The sequence below is a fragment of the Colossoma macropomum genome, unplaced genomic scaffold (genome assembly GCF_904425465.1).
Source record: "Colossoma macropomum unplaced genomic scaffold, Colossoma_macropomum, whole genome shotgun sequence".
Lineage (NCBI taxonomy): Eukaryota > Metazoa > Chordata > Actinopteri > Characiformes > Serrasalmidae > Colossoma > Colossoma macropomum.
In genome coordinates, this window is record NW_023494802.1 from 31,703,511 (window position 1) to 31,724,105 (window position 20,595).

The window sequence follows — 20,595 nt, forward strand, 5'->3', positions numbered from 1 at the left end:
TGTTTGTAATGGTGGATGGCTGACCAGACTGAGGATGTGAACCCAGGCTGTCTGTCATGCTATATTTACAGGGCCTACCAGGCGAGCCACCACAGGTTTTGGGGACACATGACCCAAAGGTACAGCAGATGGATGAGCTGAACTAAAGAACTTCAGCACCTGATGAATCCGGAGTTCAAACCCGGGCCCTATTGGTGCTGCGCAAGCGCTCTATCGCTACACCACCGCAGTGCTGAAAGGAGCACCCTTATAATGGGATAGCCCGAAACAGGTGGGAAAAGCTGTCCAAATTTGTAAACCCACCCATTTTTCTCAGACGGGAAAACAACAGAATTAATTTATTGTTATTATTATTGTTAAGTGCCACCAAGTTGCTTCCGACTCCTGGCGACCATACGGATAGTGTTCCTCCAGAATGTCCTGTCTTCTGTTTGGGTCTTCAGGCTTCTGAATGGCTGATTTATGATTCCTGTGATTGTCTCCATTCATCTTGTTGCTGATCGTCCTCTTCCTCTTTTACCTTCAACTCTATCATCCAAGCATAATAGTCTTTCCAGGGAACTGATTCTTCTTCGAATGTGTCCAAAATAAGAGCCGCAGTTTAATTATTTGAGCTTTACGTGAGAAGTGAGGTTTAGTTATTTTGAGGATTGTTTTGTTTGCTGTGCAAGATTCTCTCAAAAGTCTTTGCCAACACCAATATTTAAAGGCATTGACATTTTTCCATCTTGGTTATTTATTGTCCAGCTTTCACATTTCACAGAGAAGACTAGAGCCTGGACAATTCTGACCTTTGTGTGTAGAGACAAATCAAGCTCCTTCATCCTCATTCTGCTGAGTGCTAATCTGTGTCGTATCCCTTTACTGTTGGAACCTTTGTTGTTAATAATAGATCCAAGTAGGGAAAGGCTGTCTGCTGTTTCCACATCATCTCCAGCAGTGGTAAAGTTAGCAGTCTTTCACAGCCTCAAAACCTTAGTCTTCTTCATATTGAGCTGAAGTCCCATCTTTTCACTTCCTTATAAGGGCCTTCAGGTCTTTCAGATTGCCCCCTATGAGTGTCGTATCATCCACATATCAAAGGCTTTTGATGTTTCTTCCACCAATCCTGAATCCTTGATCATCTTCCTCCAGTCCTGCTACTCTAAATACATGTTCTGCATACAGGTTGAACAGATACAGTCAATGTGTAAACCAGCCTGTTTTTTCATTTTCTGGCTTGTTGATCAAAGTAGAGGTTACTCATTAGAACAATGAGATGCTCTGATATTCCCATGTTCCTGAGCACATTCCATAGTTTTACGCTGTCCACACACTCAAAGGCTTTTACTATGAAATGTGTTGACTTCCTTCTTGTATTCCTTGGCTTTTTCAATGATCAAGCATACATCCGCAATAATGTCTCTTGTTTCCCTGCCTTTTCTGTATCCAGTTTCCACATCTGTCAGTATAGGAGGAATCACACTGTCAAAAAATGATGTTTTCATTGAAAAAAGTTTGTGTTTGGGCTGCCTTTACATTTTGAGTTAATTGAATTTTGATTGGTAAGTTAACCAAACAAGAATCTGTGTTTAATGCCCTATCAAATTATTATTATCACTGTTAATTGGTAATACGGTATTGAAGAATAAGTAGATTCTTTTTTTAATTAGAAGAATAAGCAATCCATGATGAAATGGAAATCCACAAGGAAATGGAATTCTCTTTACTATCCACCTTTGATTTTTTATCTGGTCAGTTGATCTTAATCTGCCTCTGCCTCTGCCTGTTTTAAGGTGCAGAGCAGCAGATATTGGAGACAAAGTTTTACAAGTTTACTTAGTTTTATAGTCTTTTCACCTGTTTGTTGAAAAGTGGGTGATCCTCACTGCAACCCAATGATTGAAAGTTACTAATATCATGTCAGTCTATTTATTTATTATTTATTTATAGTAAATTATTTTTGATTTTAAACTTTCTGAAGCATAAGCCTACAGTCAGCCCCTGAAACCCAGCTTGTAAACCCATTACATGTAAACACACTGTTTATCACACTCACCTGATGTAGCTGTGTGTGAAATTCAAATAACTACCAGACAAATGCAACATTTCTGTAGATTTTGTGCATCAGCACTGAGCCTGAGGTCATTCCCAACACAGACAGATACAGTTCTGTACAACGTGCTGTACAAAAGTCAAAATTTTCCTGAAACGTCTTAATGTTCTGCCATTTCAACCAGTAGGACCACACTGAGTTCTGGAGAAATGAAAGTAACCAGAAGACTCTGTCTCCCTCCTGCCACATATTCTGACCACAGTACAGTGGTAAGTCTCTAAAGACTGTGAGTCTTTAAGTAGTTTCCACGTTATTGTGATCATTTATGTTGCACAGCTCAAACAGGAGCTCAAACAGGCCAAAAAGAAGAATAAGAATCACCCACTGATTTATGTAAATGCCCTGAGAAATAACTAAAAACTACTATACTTATAAAATTCTGTCCATAACAGTTCTGTATGTACATATATGTAGTTGATAATTAAGATCTTCTCTGTGCACTCCAGTCATTGAATAGAGTAGTGAATTCCATCAGCAGCACAAGTGATCAGGTTTTGTATAGCAACTACAAGTACTGAGCTGCTTTCAGTTTCAGTTTTAAATGTGCACATTATAAAGACGACATACTAATACACATAATCATAATAATAATAATGAGGATGATGCAGACTGTATGGTAATTTTGCCCTTTCAATATGTTCAGATTAATGAACATATACAGAATACAGCACTCATATAAAATATGTAGACATATTTTAATAGAAGTTGAACTGAGACGTGCAGATGAGCGTTTAAACAGCAGCTTCATTGTTTGTGGTTTTCAGAGGTTGAGAGATGATGTGGTTTTGTGGAAACTCTTTCTGTTCAAAACTTTCCATCGTTACATATACATACATACATACATACATACATACATACATATATATATATATATATATATACACACATATATACATATATATTTACATACACTAGCAGAGGAAAGAGTTGTGGGTTTTTACACCTTGTGGTTCATTTTGTTTTTCTGTAAACTTTATCAAGATGACAATAAAAAGTCAGTAAAGTTATCGTTAATGATGTTGAGATGTCGTGGGCTTATTTCAAACAAGTTGGCATATATGTCACATATGTGATAAATATAAGTTGAATATATGCCTATATATGTCATATATTCGAAGTGTATATATTATGTAATAGATAATAAATAATAGATATAATAGATTTCTGTATGGGGTCCGTTAGCCACTTAGTTAATACCCAGCTTATTTAGCTAAATCACAAGCAGGCTACCAGAGTAGCATGATAAATTAGTGAGGTACCTAAAATAATATCATTAGAGTACATTTTAAACATTTAATTTCAGGAATACTGAGGATAACTGCAGTGAGAGAGTGGCAGTGAAGCGAAAGCACAAACAGCAGATAGGGAATGAGAATATAGGCTTATGTTCTACAATAAATACTTAATAAAAATTAACATTGGATCCTATTGCTTTTCACAGTGTTTTTAATGTAGTACAATATTTTTATTGTACATAGTAAATTTCCTCATAGTATCACATTCTCATACTAATATAGTGCAGTGGATTTATACTATGTTTTAATCAACATCCTTATGATACTGGCTCATGAGGCTCTGGGGTGCACTAGGATGCACTAGGATGCAGGCTCTCTCAGTTCAGCGTCTGCTATGTGGGATATGAATATATGTTCCCATACTGTATATGTTGCAGCGAGTGAATCGACTGAAAGGGAACATCAGGTTATGCATATAGTCACTGTTCCCTGAAGGAGAGGAATGGGGTACAACACAGGCTGCTCCGCATCGCTATTCAGCTCGATAAAGCATTAGCTTTAAAAATCAACACTGTGGCTGTAGCTTTAGAAATACCATTTGAACAGGAAGCATCTGTTCAGAGAGCGTCAGAGAGCATCACCCAAATGAAAGCAACATTTTATGATGCATAGACACCACACTTCCTAAGACAGGTCTGCACAAGCTTCTGACAGCACTTCAGATTTCTCTGGAAAGATTTAAGTATCTGATTCTGTTAAATGGAAATCATTCTCTGAGATTAAAAACAATGTCTGCATTGCCAGATCTTTCATATCAGTTGAACAAAGTCGGATGTCTGTCAACCAAAAACAATCATATTTCAAAATAGAAAAATGCCAATGCAAAATACAAATGAGAAATGCACATTCATAAATTTGTTCATCCTTTTTTTGTTGCCTTTAAAAAGAGGGGAGAACAGAAGAGGAAGAGGGACGAACAGCAGCAGAAGCAGAAAAGACTGAGGCGCTGAAAAGCTTGGTTTTGAGAAAAGGACTGAAAAGTCTAGTTTTGAAGCCACTGAAAAGTGGCCAACTTTGGTTTTGGTTGTGTTTGTTTTTACTTTGGTGTGGAAAATAAGGAAATGGCTGCTGCAGGCATGTGCAGACCAGTGCCCAGAAAACTGCTGAGCGTAAACAAATGCATGTGCTTTTTTATCATTCAAGCAGCAAAATGGGCAACACAAGAATTTTCAGACACTGCCACATCATTACTCATGTTATGCAGATGCATTCAGTGTGAAAAAAACAAGGACTGGCTTGTGGGATGGAGCTGTGTTAGAGTGATTGCACAGTGAGAGAGAACACAGACACTCCCACTTTATAAGAGCCACTCTGGACAAAATCATGCCTCTCCACTCCTTGCTCCACTCCCACTCTGCACCACTCACATTCTCTGGTCTTAATTTTGGTTGACTTTATTTAGTGGTGATTCTGAATACATTTTAGAGCTGAAGACACAAAGAATAACTTCATCATCATTTGCTTCCTAAAGAATATAAAAATAAGTATAATTTTAGGCTATATTATTTAATGTTAATGACAAAATATGCTATTATTTATTAATGTATGTGATGTATAATGAATGATCATGAATGTACAATAAACTATAAATGAATTTCGTTTTTTCCCTTTTTGTATTTTATTTTTATATTTTGAACAAATGTTATTTTGGTCACAGTGGCACGGAGGAGCAGTGGGTAGCACTGTTACCTCACAGCAAGACCAGGGATTAGTCCTTTCTGTGTGGAGTTTGTATGTTCTCCCCGTGTGTGTGTGGGTTTCCTCTGGGTGGCCCCGTTTCCTCCCACAGTCCAGTGACATGCAGTCAGGTCAACTGGTCATGCTAAATTGTCCCTAGGTGTGAATGTGTGTGAATGTATATGTCTGCCTATCTGTCCTGTGATGGACTGGTGACCTGTCCATGGTGTTTCCTGCCTTCTGCCCAATGACCCCTGGGATAGGCTCCAGCCAGTTAACAGACCAGTTACTCTGGTCTTCCTCACCTCTAATGGTCCTCACTGCTGCACTACTTAACTCTACATGTGTCCACTGCTGTAACCTGATTAAACTGTCAGCAGATCATCTGCTGTAAATGTAAACGCAACATGTTGTTCAATGTAAGGCTTTTGGAATGTGGCTTTAAAACCACGAGACTAAAGGGTGCAGGGGGTGCTGTAACAGTGGAGAGCTGTAAACAGGGACAGTCCACTTAAAGCCACACCTTCTCAGAACTCTATATAAATAAAAGTTCACTCTCATCTCTCCATCACACTCTCAACTTCTCAAACTCACCAACAATGAAGACGCTGGTCGCTCTGATGCTTTTTTCAGAAGGTACAAAGTCATAAACTGTGGATATAAATTTCAATTCAATTGTTTATTAATATTTACTGAATATTTTTACTGTTTTATTGTAACTTTTTTGATGGTCAAGGTGAAGTTAAAGTTTTCTTAAGAGCATTTTACAGCTGATGTTTTACAATGTAGTTTTCTCTTTATCAGAATGATATCTGAAATCTTATCAGCAGTCTCTGTGTAGTTGTAATGTTGTGCAGAGTGTTAGTTAAGCAATAGAACAGGAGAGGGAGTGTGTTATCGCAAAATAACATCACGGCTGTGATTTGGTCACAGTAGATCATCATAGCCGTGATGTTATTTGCGATAACACACGACCTCGAGTGTTCTATTGCTTTTATACAACAGTTAAAAAACAAATAAATAAAGTAAATAAAGTAAGAAATTAATAAACTGGGTCATAAACGTGTCATTTAATACGTTTTAATGTTCGCAGTTCCTTCCGCCAAATTATAGTTCCTTAACAAACAGCTTGTTGCTACGTCAGAGTAACAAGCTCCGCCCACTCCTTACACTAAATTCCCAAACTGTCATCACCACTGAGCAGATTTGCAGTCGGCAGCTGTGACAGAAGAACAGCTAAACAACCTGGAATCAGCCAGAAATGAATTGAATACCATTCGGCAAACGTGTAGTCTGATCTTCAGAGTCTGACCAAATCGTCTTGAGCCATAAAACTGCCGCAGTATCAAGTTCAGCTCAGTTTTGTCATTTTTTTGCTAGATCAATATTAATGTTGATTTGTTCCAGCCGGTCTGTAAAGCATCTTACAGCCCATTTAGTTTGGTGAATGGTGTTGGGTTCATTTCTGGCTGATTCCAGGTCGTTTAGCTGTTCTTCTGTCACAGCTGCCGACTGAAAAGCTGCTCAGTGGTGATGACAGTTTGGGAATTTAATGTTGTCTCATCTTCAGAGTCTGACCAAATTGACTGACGGTCAAATGTGACCTTAAAAGTGTCCGTTTTCTGTTTGTGGCTAAGTAAGAAGTAAAAACATTCAAATGACTTAAGCGTCTTCTACAGCTGTCAAAGTTGTTGCTTAGCAATGGCATCTAAGCAAAGTGATACAGTGTTTGTGAAAAAAAGAAACACAGGCCTTTGAAAGAAGAGAACACTTCTCAACCTTGCCTGGCCAGAACTAACTCTTGTATAATGTGAATTTAAGCTTCAGACTAATGAAAATGACCATCAGTACTAAACAATCCAAAATATTATCAGCCTTTTGAACAAAAGTTACTGTAAGATCATTTTCTGTAACCTAATTGTCAATAAACAGGAGGCTATTAGGGTGTAGTTTTATTTTGTATTTGAACTGAAGAAATGAGGAGACTGTCCCATAAAACAAATATAGAAGATGATCTATATAAAGTATATAAAATGGTGAAATAAACAATAATGCAGTTATAACACACAGCCTTTACACTTAATCTGGGATCCACACATCATTCATTTCAAACAGTTTAGTGAAGCAGTGAAGTCAGTGATCAGACTGTGTTCATGTGGGTGATGAGTTTGATAAAAGTAGTTATCTTTATTTACATGAGCTGTAGGTACATGTGCTGATAAAAACTGTATACTATTTTCTACAATATCCATCAGATCTGAGGCTGGTTCAGAATCTTTCAGTTCAGCCAATCAGCAGCATCAGAGGCTGATGAGTCTGAACTTATCAGTTACATATTGAAGTTTGGTGTTGAATGACAGAACTTTTTGTACAGTAGTGAACTCACTTGGGCAGCACCATTCAAGTACTAAATACTGAGACTCCTCCCTGAACATGTCCAAGTTATAATATTTGAGCTTTTAATCTGCTCTATGTAGGTTAAGCTTTGAAAGTTAAGGTTAAAAAGAGCCGTTATGGTCCTTGATGTTTCACACCATCTTTCAAATACACTCTTCAAACAAATGGTTCTTCAAAGGTTCTTTAGTAAAGACAGTGGTTCCATATAGAACACTCAAACATACAACACTCAAAGACCCATGCATGCTGAAATGGTTCTTTGCATGGCGAAATTGTTCCTCAGATTGATGGCGAATATGCTGTATATGTAGCACCAAAAAGGTTCTCCTACTGTAAGCTTGACATCTTAACAATAGCAGAACTCTTTTTGGTGCTATATTTACCATTTTCAAAAAAGTTCTACCTAGAACCACATACAACACGTTTTTCATCAATCTGAAGAACCGTTTCACCATGCAAATAACTATTTAAGCATTCAAATGGCTTTTTAAATGTGTTCATTGTTCTATATGAAATCAGTGTCTTTACTGAGGAACTTTACTAAGGAACAGAGCCGTCTTTCTCTGAGTGTAGAAGTTCCGTGAGGAGCACGTCTCGGTCTCATCAACTGTAATTTTTTTACCTTTTGGATCCCAAATAAATCTGAGCTCTGTGTAAAATTAAGGGGCATCAAGAGAAAAAAATCTCCACATTTTCAGCTCCAGGTTTGTACTTTTTAATTTGACACATCATAAACCAGCATTTTTCCCCTCTTATTATACAACATAACGGTACAGTGATAACCCAGAAATTGTTAGGGGTGGAGCCAGAACAGAGTCAATAAACAGTGGAGCAGGAGATCAGCGCCACCTAGTGGACAAAATAAATACTTACTGTGTATTTATTTATCTTGTCTGCTGGACGGCACTGCTGTCTGCTGACTCACTGCACTCCAGTAGAACACGCATGTCAGCATGTTCTACACTCGTGTGCACTCCTGCACAAATTACATGCTTTGTTTACATGTGATTCTCTAAGTGAAACTCAGTGAACACACTTATAAATGCCATTTTTCTGTTTATGTAATTTTACTGTTTTCTTGCCATGTTGTTTTCTGCTAATAGCCCAAATCACTAAACAGCCCAAGTGACTGATTTTATGTGCAATATTATAATGAATAATAAATGATAATAGTTTTGAGGCCTGGTATCTTTATTTCTGATGTGTTACGTAAGGATCTACCATACATGTAACAAAGGCAACTGTGCACAACCTTTACTGACGTCTCACTGTGTGATAAATTACACTGTTCAGTCATGCTACTCTATCCAAGTAAAATAAGTTAAATAAAATGGCAAAAGCTTCATTTCCGTACATGCTGGAGATACAAGAACTGAAAGAAAGTGTTGAAATCAGAAGACTAAAAAGTAAGAGAGAAAAAAAGAGACAGACAGAGAGGAACGTTCATTAACATTAAAACCAGTGTGAAATAGATATGGTGTACTGTATAAGCTTTACCCAAGAATTTCACCTCTTTGTCCAGCCAGATAATGAGTGTATTTTTATATGGCCTCTGGAGTGTTTCGCCTACATCTGTGAGAATCGTATGTGACGACTGAACACACTGGAATACAGCAAATTAGATCTAACAACAACAAATATAGCACATAGCATTAGCAAGCTAGCTAGATTAGCTTTTTTCAACATGTAATCATCATCTACAGAAAGATCATTGTCACAGTGTGTTCGTAACAGCAGCATCTTTACTGAAAAAGCATACTTCACCTTTAACATCAGCTGCATTTGACCAGCAAATTCAAATAAAAAAATGACCAATAAACTCTACAATTACATAAATTGTTTGTCACACAAATATAGGCCTGTATTCATGTTCTGAAGAGCAAAATGTGATTACAAATGTAGTAAATGTAGTTGAATTTTACTCATGTATTTTATAAGAATTCAATTTCTCTACAGTATTACAGTTTGGGCTGGGTGATAAAACAATAACGATAATTATCACAATATAACTTTCCTCGATAGAACTATAAGAAATGTTTCATAAATGTTCAATATAATACACCGTTCTCACACTTCCACGTTCAGCGACAGCACTGGTGGTGTTTTCTACTGCAAGGAAAGCGACACTACTCTGCTGTCACCGGGAGAGGGAGCACTTCCGAGTTTTTCGGCATGATTAGAGGGGGGTGACGAGTAAAATGAGTCGGCAAATATAACTACTTCAGCAACGTCTGAAACGCGGAGTTATACATTCTGTTTGAGTGGAGCGACCGGCGATCTGTTCTCCTGTGACCGAGTCTGAGTGACAAGATAAGCGGCATAACTGTACTGTCCTACAGTGAACTCACCTCTCTCCTCACATCCTAACCAGCTTTAGCAGCGTTAAATCACGTCTGCTCCTCTCAACTACAGCGCTGTTACAGCTCTCAGTTATATTTTAGTATTAGTGCAAGCAACGAAAGTGAAAGAAAGAAGTGGGTTCATGTAAATTACAGCCCTGATTTAAACAAAAGTGAACAGAGGAAGCTGTGAGGCATTGGAGAGCGGGAGAGCGCTATCGTTCCAGGCTAGCTGTTTTTAGCAGCTGGCTAACTTAAGGGAGCGCTCCGTCACTGGCACAACACGGAAAATTGCTGTTACTCTAAATCAAACAAGACACAAATGCACTGATTTCAGTTTAAACGTGCCTAAAAGGAGGACTCTGTTTGTCTGGTGTTGATATACTGCGGTTCAGACGTCGCTAGCTGGTGTTTGAATACTGTGAGATGCTCTGACATGGATGTGGTAGGGGTGATGGCAGTAAGGCGGTGTGATCCATCACTGACCTATCGAGCCAGCTAATGTTTGCTGTTCCACAGTGTTGAGAAACTAATCGGTTTAACACTGTTGTTGGCCACTTGTCTAGCATTTGTAACGGGCTAGCCGAGCGCTCGTCACCAGACAGCTAAAATAATCTTTTCATTCTTAAATTATGACTATTACAAAAACTGCGGCTGTGCTTGTCCATCTGGTACAAACAGCTAATCATACCCTTTCTCCCACTCTCCCATGACAGATTTGTGAAATGTTCCACTGTTTGCTGAGAGTTTGTCATGTTCTGACCATAAAGGATAGTTTAAAACAGCAATTAACCACCCAGGAGCAAAGATCAGCCTTCAAACGTGAAAGGAATAATGATTTGACATTTATCGCGATATGTATCGATATCAAACGATATGAATTTTGTTTATTGTGATAACATTTTTGGCCATATCGCCCAGCTCTAATTACAGTGTGGTTACAGTGTTGTTTACAGTCCCATCCAGATTATTTCATTAGTTGTTTGTAGGATTTTGTTCCCATGACTGTGGCAGTGGTCACTTAATTTCACCTGAGGTTTTAAAGGTGAAAACAGTGTGGTGTGAAATCAAATCAAATATGAACCCTGCTATAACAGGTAAATAGCATGATAAAGCAATAGAATCAAAGACACCATAGTAACCATGCAATTTCAGCAAAAAAACAATGGATACTATGCTAGAGATAACATAGTAACCATATAATAATTTGGTTTTAGGTGTTTCTTAATGCTGAAAAGGCGTTTCCAGCCTTTTCTAGCACTGAAACGCTTTAGAAAGGCTAGCAACGCTATGCAGTGTTCTCTTTTAACCTGAACTCTTTATAATGATTATATTATATATCATATTTCTGCCATAAAATACCCATTTTTTGTCATTGAACAGAGAGCAATCTGCCAGAAAACTATGGTAAACCATGGTAAAAGCATAGTTTTTTTGTAAGGGCATGTCAAAGGTATAGTGTTTGGGACTCATTGTCCTAAACACTATCCACCGTTTGCAATTTTTTTTCCCATAGAACATCTTAGACAACATAATGGTACAGAAATAATCCAGAAGTTGTTGGGGGGTTTGGGGAGCAAGTAGCTGCTTATGTCACTTATTAGGTAAAGTCAGTAGACATTGCAAACCATGAGATCGCCATCTAGTGGACAAAATAAATAATTACTATTCATTTATCAATTTATCTACTGGGTGGAGCTGATATTTGGTGCTCTGCTCGGTGACTCTGCTTGTTTATCTATTTACTTATTTTTTTTCATCCTGTTACACTTTAGTCTGGTGTGTAAGTTCTGTGTGTGTTTAAAGAAAATAACAAGCACTAAGTTGTCAAAAATTGTTGTGTAGTGAAATCATAATTGTAGTATAGGGTGTTCTCAGAAGAAACCTAGACAAGTCAAGGTTCTGGTCTATATCTCAGCTTTACTTGTCTTAACTCAAAAACAGCATACAGAAAATGGAAAACACAGATCTATGACAAGCTCTCGGCTCAAACAGAAATCTGGCTAGGATCACTCTGCTTTACTCCTAGGCCCTCTGAAACTTGCTACAACCATGCACAACAAAAACCTAGCCCTGCCCTTCAAAATAAAAGAAGCCAAAGAGCAGAGCATCACAGACATTAACATTCACTATGAATTAATAAAATAGACGTGTACACAGTGCTTTATTTTTAAGCTAAACAGAACCGGGAGTACTGACGCCACAGCATGTACACATTCGGGTGAACACAATTTCATTGTATGCACCCCTGGGCTGCTTTCAGCCCCCACAAAACATAGCAAAACGTTTATTTAAATGGAAACTGTGGTGCACTGAACATTCTGTTGTGTTATGCAAGCTGAAAAAAAAAAAAGTTGTGACAATTGGAATATTGCGTTCAATCTGATAAATATTTGGTATTCAAATTTAGCCTAAATTGGTTAAACTTTTTCCATATTTTTAAAAAATTACAATAATAAATAAAATAAATATTTTCTGCAAATGCAAATTTCTATTTATTTCTATTCATTTGCTAAACATAATGGAAAAAAAAAAACAAAATATAAAATCTAAAATGTGCCATAACTTTTGTGCAGGGTGTTTGTAAATTTTGTGTAAATTTGTTCCAATATGTTAAGTTCAGTAAAAGACCAATAATCATGCTTTAAAATGTGCAGAGGATGTAGAGGATGAATTAACATATTTACACAAAATCAACAGAAACTGACTGTATTAAATTTGATTTCTTTTCTGTGAGTGCTGTCATTGTATTGTATTTTGGCCAAACAAGTCATTATTCTTATTCTTATTCTATTCCTTATATTCTCACCCCTCCAGTCACTGCTTAGCATCTGTTGCCATCCTGTTACATTTAAAGCTCCAGTTGTGGTTAAAAGATGTAACTTGAGATATTTATGTAGATGTTTAATGTAGAGTGTTCCTAAGAATGAGGTAATGTTTAGTGTGTGTGTGTGTGCGTTTGTGTTCTTCGGCTGTATTTGACTGTTCTAGGACAAAACCTAAAGCTGTGTTTACATGGAGCTTAAAGACAACAACAAAATCAAACAGGAGTGAATATTAAACACTAGGTAAATAAAAATGTTTTTTATATAGATTACACGTAAATGTTAGATACATGTATGCTATGCTAATGATGCTTGTGTGCCAACTAGCTAACTCCAGTAGATGTGTAGCTAAAATCAGTTATAGTTGTTCATACTGATTATTGAGATCACTTAGCCTGACAATGCAATGCTTTCAAATGGACCACTTTTATAGATTGTACGTGATGTTAGATCACTGTAGCTAACAATGCTGGAAAACTGTCTTGCAAAATAGAAGCAGATGTTCCCTGGATTTTTCCAGCAGGGGTTTATGTCAAACGGAGCACCCACCTTCCTGTGGGCTGCACAGCGTAGCTGTAATTATGATAAACACATGCGTTGTAAGGATCCTAATTAAAGTAATAAGAATTAAGAAAGAACATTAAATAGAAACATTCAGATCAAACAGAGGTCAAAATGCACAAGTTAAACTATGATTAATGTTAGAAGTCATGCAAAGATAGATGTGTTAGATTAGCAGAGGTGTTATGCTGCGTTGTGATAGTAGATGGATGACAGCAAACAAAGAGTTCATGTGAAATACATTTTGTTTGAGTGTCTCACTACATACGTACATGGTTAATGCAATACAATGCAAAACACAGAAGTCAGTACCCATCATTCAGTTCATGTATATTTAGTTATATATGTAATCTTTGTTAAAACAAAAAATATAAAAAATAAAAAAATAAATGAACAAAAACATGTTTTGACCATTTTCATTCATTCATTCATTCAATTTCTAAGCCGCTTCTCCTGGGTCGCGTGGGGTGCTGAAGCCTATTCAAGCATTCATTGGACGGAGGGCCTGGACCGGTCATCAGTCCATTGCAGGGTGCCATATATATTTATACAACAGTTAGTTCCGGCCACATAAGCTATTTCACCATAACAGCACATTTTTTTACGAACACTGTATCACTCCGCTGAGCCGCCGTTGCTAAGCAACGACTTTTACTTTGGCTTGAGCATCTCCTACAGCTGTCAGACAGGAATTAGTTCAAAGGCATTAATATTTTTTCCATCTTGGTTATTTATTGTCCAGCTTTTACATTTCACAGAAAAGACTAGAGCCTGGACAATTCTGATCTTTGTGTGTAGAGACAAATCAAGCTTCTTCATCCTCATTCTGCTAATCTGTGTCATATGTCTTTAGTGTTGGAACCTTATTGTTATTACTATATACAAGTTAGCAAAAGCTGTCCACCATCTCCACATCTTCTCTATCAATGGTAAAGTTGGAAAGATTTCTCCAGATTCTCTGAATATTTTAATTATATGATGTACAGTAGATGATGTAACACCCAAGTTCTTTGCTATTTTTCATCATGAGTCATTACACCATTACAGCATGAGTTCTCCTTTTCTCCTTCTACACTCACAGACTACTGAAAGAGCTCTGTAATATAGAATAGAGGTGTTAAAAGAAAACACTGAGATCTGACACTTTTCTAATGGAAATATTATTCAGCTAATACTGGGGTGATGAGTTAGACACAAAAGAGTTAAGCCACATGTGTGACAGCATTTTGATCAAAGTGAGATAATCTGAGGGATATTTCTCATGAGCCAAATCAGCAACAGGAGAAATGGCTTAAGTCTCACTCTGATTTCAAACTGGACTTAACCATGTCTATGAGAAGTACCTGAGATCAAGAGAAGAGTATTTCTTCCCTCTGTGAGTGTGTGTGTGCGCGTGTGTGTGTGTGTGAAGGAAAGAGAGAACTTCAAACCCATTCCATGTTCTCAAGATAAGAAATCTATAAATCATTATTTTTTTGTCCACTAGACAGCACTGTTTGTCCACAAAGTTTGCTGACAGCTGTTTTATTTACTGTTGAAAACCACCAGTCACTATTTTGCCTTACAAATGAAAAATTGGTGGCATTCCCCTTTAATAAGTGAAATCTTCTGACATTGGGTTGTACTGACACTTATTCCAAAAGGGATCATTTGTAATGACGGCTGCATTTTCCAGCTCTGATTTCAAGTTAATATACCTTCAATGTTTTCTGACATGATGCTGAATCTGAAAGGGTCCCTACTCCCTACATAGTACACTATGCAGGTCATGAAAAAATATATATACATGCATTATATATATATATATGTATATATATATATATATATATATATATATATATATATATATATATATATATATATATATGTGTACGTGGCCTTCTACCTAGTGATTGCTGGGATGGGCTCCATCCCGCAACCCGGAAGGATAAGCAGCTTTGAAAATGTGTGCGTATGTGTGTGTGTACACATTATATATACAGCACAGTTTTGTATGGTGACCACCACCTCAGGCTCTCTGAAGGTCATCAGCCACTGCCGGGAGGCAAGACCGGAGCATAGGATAAAAGTCTTCTTCAGGCCACTTCTGTGAAAGCCCTGCACTTACCCCTTCACCTTGGTGCCCAGGTCTAGGAAGAAGGGCAGGTTTGGGTCCAGGGATACCAGGATAGGTGCACTTGTTAGAGCTTGCATCAGGACCTCAAAAGCTGAATGACAATCCTCTGACCAGCTGAAGTCCTGCCTGGTGTGGAGCAACTTGTACAAGGGGGCAGCAATGCAAGAAACATCCCACACAAACTTCCTGCACTAAGGAGGCTCACTCCATCCTATCACTTCATGTTAGTACACTTGAGCCTTGTCAAAGGCTGATTGATATACTTCTAAAGATGGTATGCTAATATGTCTGTCAGAAGCTTCAAGTAAAACATGGAATGTTATCAATACCTGCATATTATCTAGAACTGGGACAAAAAAATAATTTTCATTAGCTTAGTGCTAACAAACTACTAAAATTCCATAGAGGTGCTAGCAGGAATTAGCATTGTAGCAGCGGTATTTTATTCTTATGTTTTGGCTGAGTTTTGACATTTATAGCTCATATTGAAGGCCTATCTCTGCCCAGTATTTTTCTTACTGTGGAATCGTGTACATTGACCTTAACTGAGGCAAGTGAGGCCTTTAGGTCTTTAGGTGTTCATCTGGGTTCTTTTGTGACCACGTGGATGAGTCAGTGATGAGCTCTTGGTGACATTTTGGTAGGCTGGCCACTCCTGGAAAAGTTCACCACTGTTCCAAATTTTCTGCATTTGTGGTTAATGGCTCTGACTGTGGTTCGCTGGAGTCCTAGAGCCTTAGCAATGGCTTTGTAACACTTTCCAGACTGGTAGATTTCATTGACTTTGTTTTGCATCTTTATTGGAATCTCTTTAAACTGTGGCATCATGTGCTACTTTTTGAGACCTTCTAGCCTGTTTCACATCGCCAGACAGGTTATATTTAAATGATGTTTAGATTCAACACGTCTGGTAGTAATCATGTCTGGATGTGGCCAGTGAAACTGAACCTAGAAGTCAATTGAATTTGCTTGAATTTGGCTTTTTGTGTTTACTTGAGTTATCTTTGTTTCATATTAAAACTAGTTTGATGATCTGAAACATTCAAGTGAGATAAATGCAAAAATAGAAGAAAATGGGAGAGGGGGCTAATATGTTTTTCACTACACTGTATATTGACTCATATTAGCAACCACTACAAATACCACAGCAACCACAATGGACACTAGAGCATCACCTAGCTACCACCTGGGATATCATAACAATGGCATAGCAAAACCTTAGCAAATACATGGGACAGCATAGCAACAGCCTAGCAAAACTTAAGCAACCATCTTAAATACCACAGCAATGGCATATCATCACCAAAGCGATGGCTTAGCAACACTTTAGTAATCTCCTGGGACACAACCATTTTAATAGTAAGTTCTTACATACCATACACACCAGAAATAAAGGTAGCGTCAGAATTGTTATTATTTATTATTTATCTCATTTAACCCCTTAAATGGCCAGGGTCCACCGGCAGGCCCAAAGTTTTACACTTCTGTAGCCTAATAATAGTTCAGCCAGTTTGCACTGAAGTCCCTGATGTTACTGAATAATAAGCCTTAGTAAGTACTAAACTGGGATGTTTATCGGTTAAGATAATTAAGATGCCATTAGTCATAAAATAAGTTATTTAAGATTTTATCATTGAAATAGTAATAGAAGATTATAGAAATAGAATGTCAGGCTGCTTACTGAGCTACGGAGTGAAGTCTCATTTCTTCAGCCCAACTGCCAAATAAAAGTTCTGCACCAGAATTAGTACCAGGCCTCGCTGACTTTCATTTGTCATTAAATTAATAAGTGAAAGAAGAGAGAGTTGAGTGCATTAATGAAGCTTTATGATGAACTTAGAGTGATGTCTCTTCATTTCTTTGGTTCTAATACAATATAAAACTACACTACACCCCTCTTACCACTGTTTATTGATAAAGAAAATGCTGTTACAATCTAACCATCATTCATCACACATATTGACAGAGCAAGAAAAACAGGAAAATTACATAATTGTTCCAAACAGTATTCCTGTAATATTTCTGTTCCTCCACTAAGAGATACATCACTGAGAGGAGCAGCAGAGAGTTCAGATGAGGAGGATGGAGGAGATCAGAGGAACCAGCATGATGAGGAGACTCAGCTTAACCTGTTCAGCACTGTTACACAGATCAGTGTCACAGCAGGTTAGCATCCCAGTGACTTCTGCCCCTTCACACAGGTTCTTGGTTGCACATCCTTTCCCACTCAGCGTAAAGCCAAGTACTGAAGCTGAGACAAAAAGAGAGGGTAGAGGAGGACATTCAGTTCACTTCAATTGATATTCATACCACTTTAATACATATTCAGGTCACTTCAATAGCTATTCATACCACTTTAATAGAGGTTCAATTGACTTCAATAGATATTTACATCATTTCAGTAGATGTTGGATCCACTTCAATAGACATTCAATCCATTTCAATAGATATTCAGTTTCACTTTAGCAGATGTTCAATTCACTTCAATAGATATTCAATTCACCTTAATATATGTTCCATTCACTGCAATAGATATTTAATTCACTTCAGTGTTCAGTCAGCTTTAATATGTGTTCAATTCACTTCAATGGATGTTCAATTCACATCAACAGATATTCAATTCACTTCAATTAGCAAGAAATTCTTAGGAATCTCATCAAAATAATGACTCTCCTTACTTGAACGATTCCCTGTTACTGTTAGAAGTGTTGCTGTTAGGAGCAACAGTCACACATGAAGAGTTTTATAGACAATTATCTCTACCAAATGGGGGTAAATGAGGAAACAACCCTTTTTTATCATCAGTGTTTGTCTGGGAATTGTAATTGTAGTTAGTATTATTTCAAGTTAAAAATTTCTCTTGAACTCACATCACTTGACTTTTTGCATATGATGTTTGGGTAGCGCTTTATTTCATAGTACAGTAGGTTTCAGATTAATGATAAGCACTACAAACTGTTTCAGTACTTAAAGCCTTAAAGCACATACCTTGCTACGTGTGAGAAATGCAGTAAAACTTATAATGTACAGTCATGCACATAAGTTTGGGCACCCCTGGTCAAGTGATAGCATATCCTCTAGAGAAAGCACAATTTAATAGACAAGTACTGTTTATCTGCTGAATTTAACATGGTGGAAAAAGTAATAAAGCATAAAAGCAAAAGTTGTGGCATATTGTATATTTTGTGTTTTATTTTTTTCCAATATACAAAATTTAGCTCATCAATAGAAATATACATCTTTAAATGTGTCCCCTTATTTTCACTCAGATAGTCAACAAAACATGTCATTTGACCAAGTGCTCAAATGTTTGCATAGGACTGTATGTGACAGAATATGTATTTTCAGAGACACATTTCATACAACTATAGAACACTTAGCTCTTAGTAACGTTTTCATACTTGGTGGCTCCTACGGATCTGCAACTGTGAGACTGGTGAATTGCAGTGAGATTGAGAGGTTGAGCTTTCTGCCTCACCTGGCACAGTATAGCAGTGATCTTCACCAAAAATACACTGCGAAGTTGTACACACTAAGCTGGCACAGGTGTGACACTTGAGCGCTGCCGAAGCCTGAAAAGCTTCACAAGTAAACATGCAAAGTAAAGAAACGAAAAAAAACAAAACATACAATAAAACAAAACTAAAATAGCCAAAATAACATTTAGTTTTAGGTTCGCAATTATTAATACAGGTGCTTATCCTGATTTGTCCTGATTTATCAGTCTACTCAGGCTTTAGCAGAGCTCTGTAACACTGAGATTAATAACTGATCAAATAGATTTATCAGTCTTAAAATTGAAATCCAAATGGTATGTTTTGGCTGATGATTTCACAGAAACCAGGAATCACAATGTCTACAACACAAATATAGCCATTTTATTTACTATCCAAAACCACTGGTGAACCTACACATGTCTTCTGATTTATTATATGTAATGATGATGATGGTAAAATAGTGGTAAATCTGAAAAGAATAAATTTTCTTTGGGGACTATTTTGCCATACAACGCCCTGCAAAAATACACTTTAGGCTAAAACTTAATCTCAAAACTATCGTAAAATAATGTGTCAGGAATCAGGCAGCTATTCATAAGCATTTCATTTAACAACTCTCCGTGAGGGAGTTTCTAGAGCCATTAAACTCTCCACATGTCTAGTTCCTATCAACACCACTGTGAACAATTCTGAGTTGGTAAGTTTCTCTACGAAAGAGCATTTCACACCAAACCACTCTGAATGACTTTGCTTACATCTCAACAAACTAATTATACAGAAATTCTCAAAAATCAGTGACAATAAACCAGTAACAATAATCGATAAATGAATTGACTATCATAGTATTTAAATCTGTACCCACAATATATGACGTTCTGTACCTTCAGACAAAAGCAAGCAGATGAGCATCAGCGTGACCAGCGGCTTCATTGTTGGTAGATTAGAGAAACTGAGAGATGAGAGTGAGCTTAATATACATCTGTGGGTGTGGCTTTGAGGAAAATGTTCCTGCTCCAAACTTTCCTTTGCACTAACCCTCTGAATCTTTAAAGTCATGAAGATTTTTAAATTTGTTTAATCCAAAAACACACCACAATGAAATACAGATGATGTTTCATTGCACAATAAAACTTCTTTTTATTGCTTAATTTATCCTGTTCATTGCTAATACTGGTTGGCAGAAAGACAGAAGCTGGTTGATTGTGGCTGAATTCAGGCTAAACACTGACTTTTCCCTGAATTTTTATTTTAGTATTTATTTTTCACTAACAGACAGCAAAAATCATAAGTTGTTTTTCAGGAATTTTGATGTTGAGACATTCAGGGGGTCCAAAGGGTTAACTGAAAGTCCTGGACCCCCCAGGACCCCCTGTATGTGGTACCTTGCCTTTCATGAAAAACTGGAAAAAATACTTAACTTATCACTCAGTAACACTGAGATTAATGACTGATCATCACATTGATTTATCAGTCTACTCAGGCTTTAGCAGAGCTCAGTAACACTGAGATTAATAACCGATCATCACATTGATTTATCAGTCTACTCAGGCTTTAGCAGAGCTCAGTAACACTGAGATTAATAACCGATAATCCCATTGATTTATCAGTCTACTCAAGCTTAAGTAGGACCTTCAGTGTTTATAAAGAAGTTGTTAACTCAGGTCCTTTTTAGAGTTTGTCTAATGAGCATGTTCGCTACATGCCATGCGCTGATTCTAAAATGTTTAATAAACAAGTATTGATGGCATTTCTTTTATGATTAAATAAAGGATAACTAAACACAACAGTGTGAG

At 37.3% G+C, this 20,595-nt stretch overlaps 1 protein-coding gene across 1 annotated transcript; it reads right to left on the reverse strand.

The window, feature by feature from the left end:
• Nucleotides 1-17,069: 17,069 nt before the first annotated feature.
• Nucleotides 17,070-19,738, reverse strand: LOC118822851 (prostate stem cell antigen-like). Its single transcript, XM_036592163.1, has 3 exons — nucleotides 19,684-19,738; nucleotides 18,784-18,885; nucleotides 17,070-17,556 (listed from the first exon to the last, which is right to left on the reverse strand). Exons 1-3 carry the CDS (start codon nucleotides 19,730-19,732, stop codon nucleotides 17,375-17,377), a joined length of 333 nt encoding a protein of 110 aa, XP_036448056.1. The 5' UTR covers nucleotides 19,733-19,738; the 3' UTR covers nucleotides 17,070-17,374.
• Between the last annotated feature and the right edge of the window lie 857 nt (nucleotides 19,739-20,595).

Coding starts and splice junctions, on each gene's coding strand:
- LOC118822851 (XM_036592163.1), bottom strand. CDS start 19,732: ATGAAGCCGCTGGTCACGCTGATGCTCATCTGCTTGCTTTTGTCTGAA. Junction 18,886..19,683: donor CTGCTTGCTTTTGTCTGAAG/GTACAGAACGTC, acceptor TTACTTGTGAAG/CTTTTCAGGCTTCGGCAGCG. Junction 17,557..18,783: donor TCACTGCTATACTGTGCCAG/GTGAGGCAGAAA, acceptor TTTTTGTCTCAG/CTTCAGTACTTGGCTTTACG.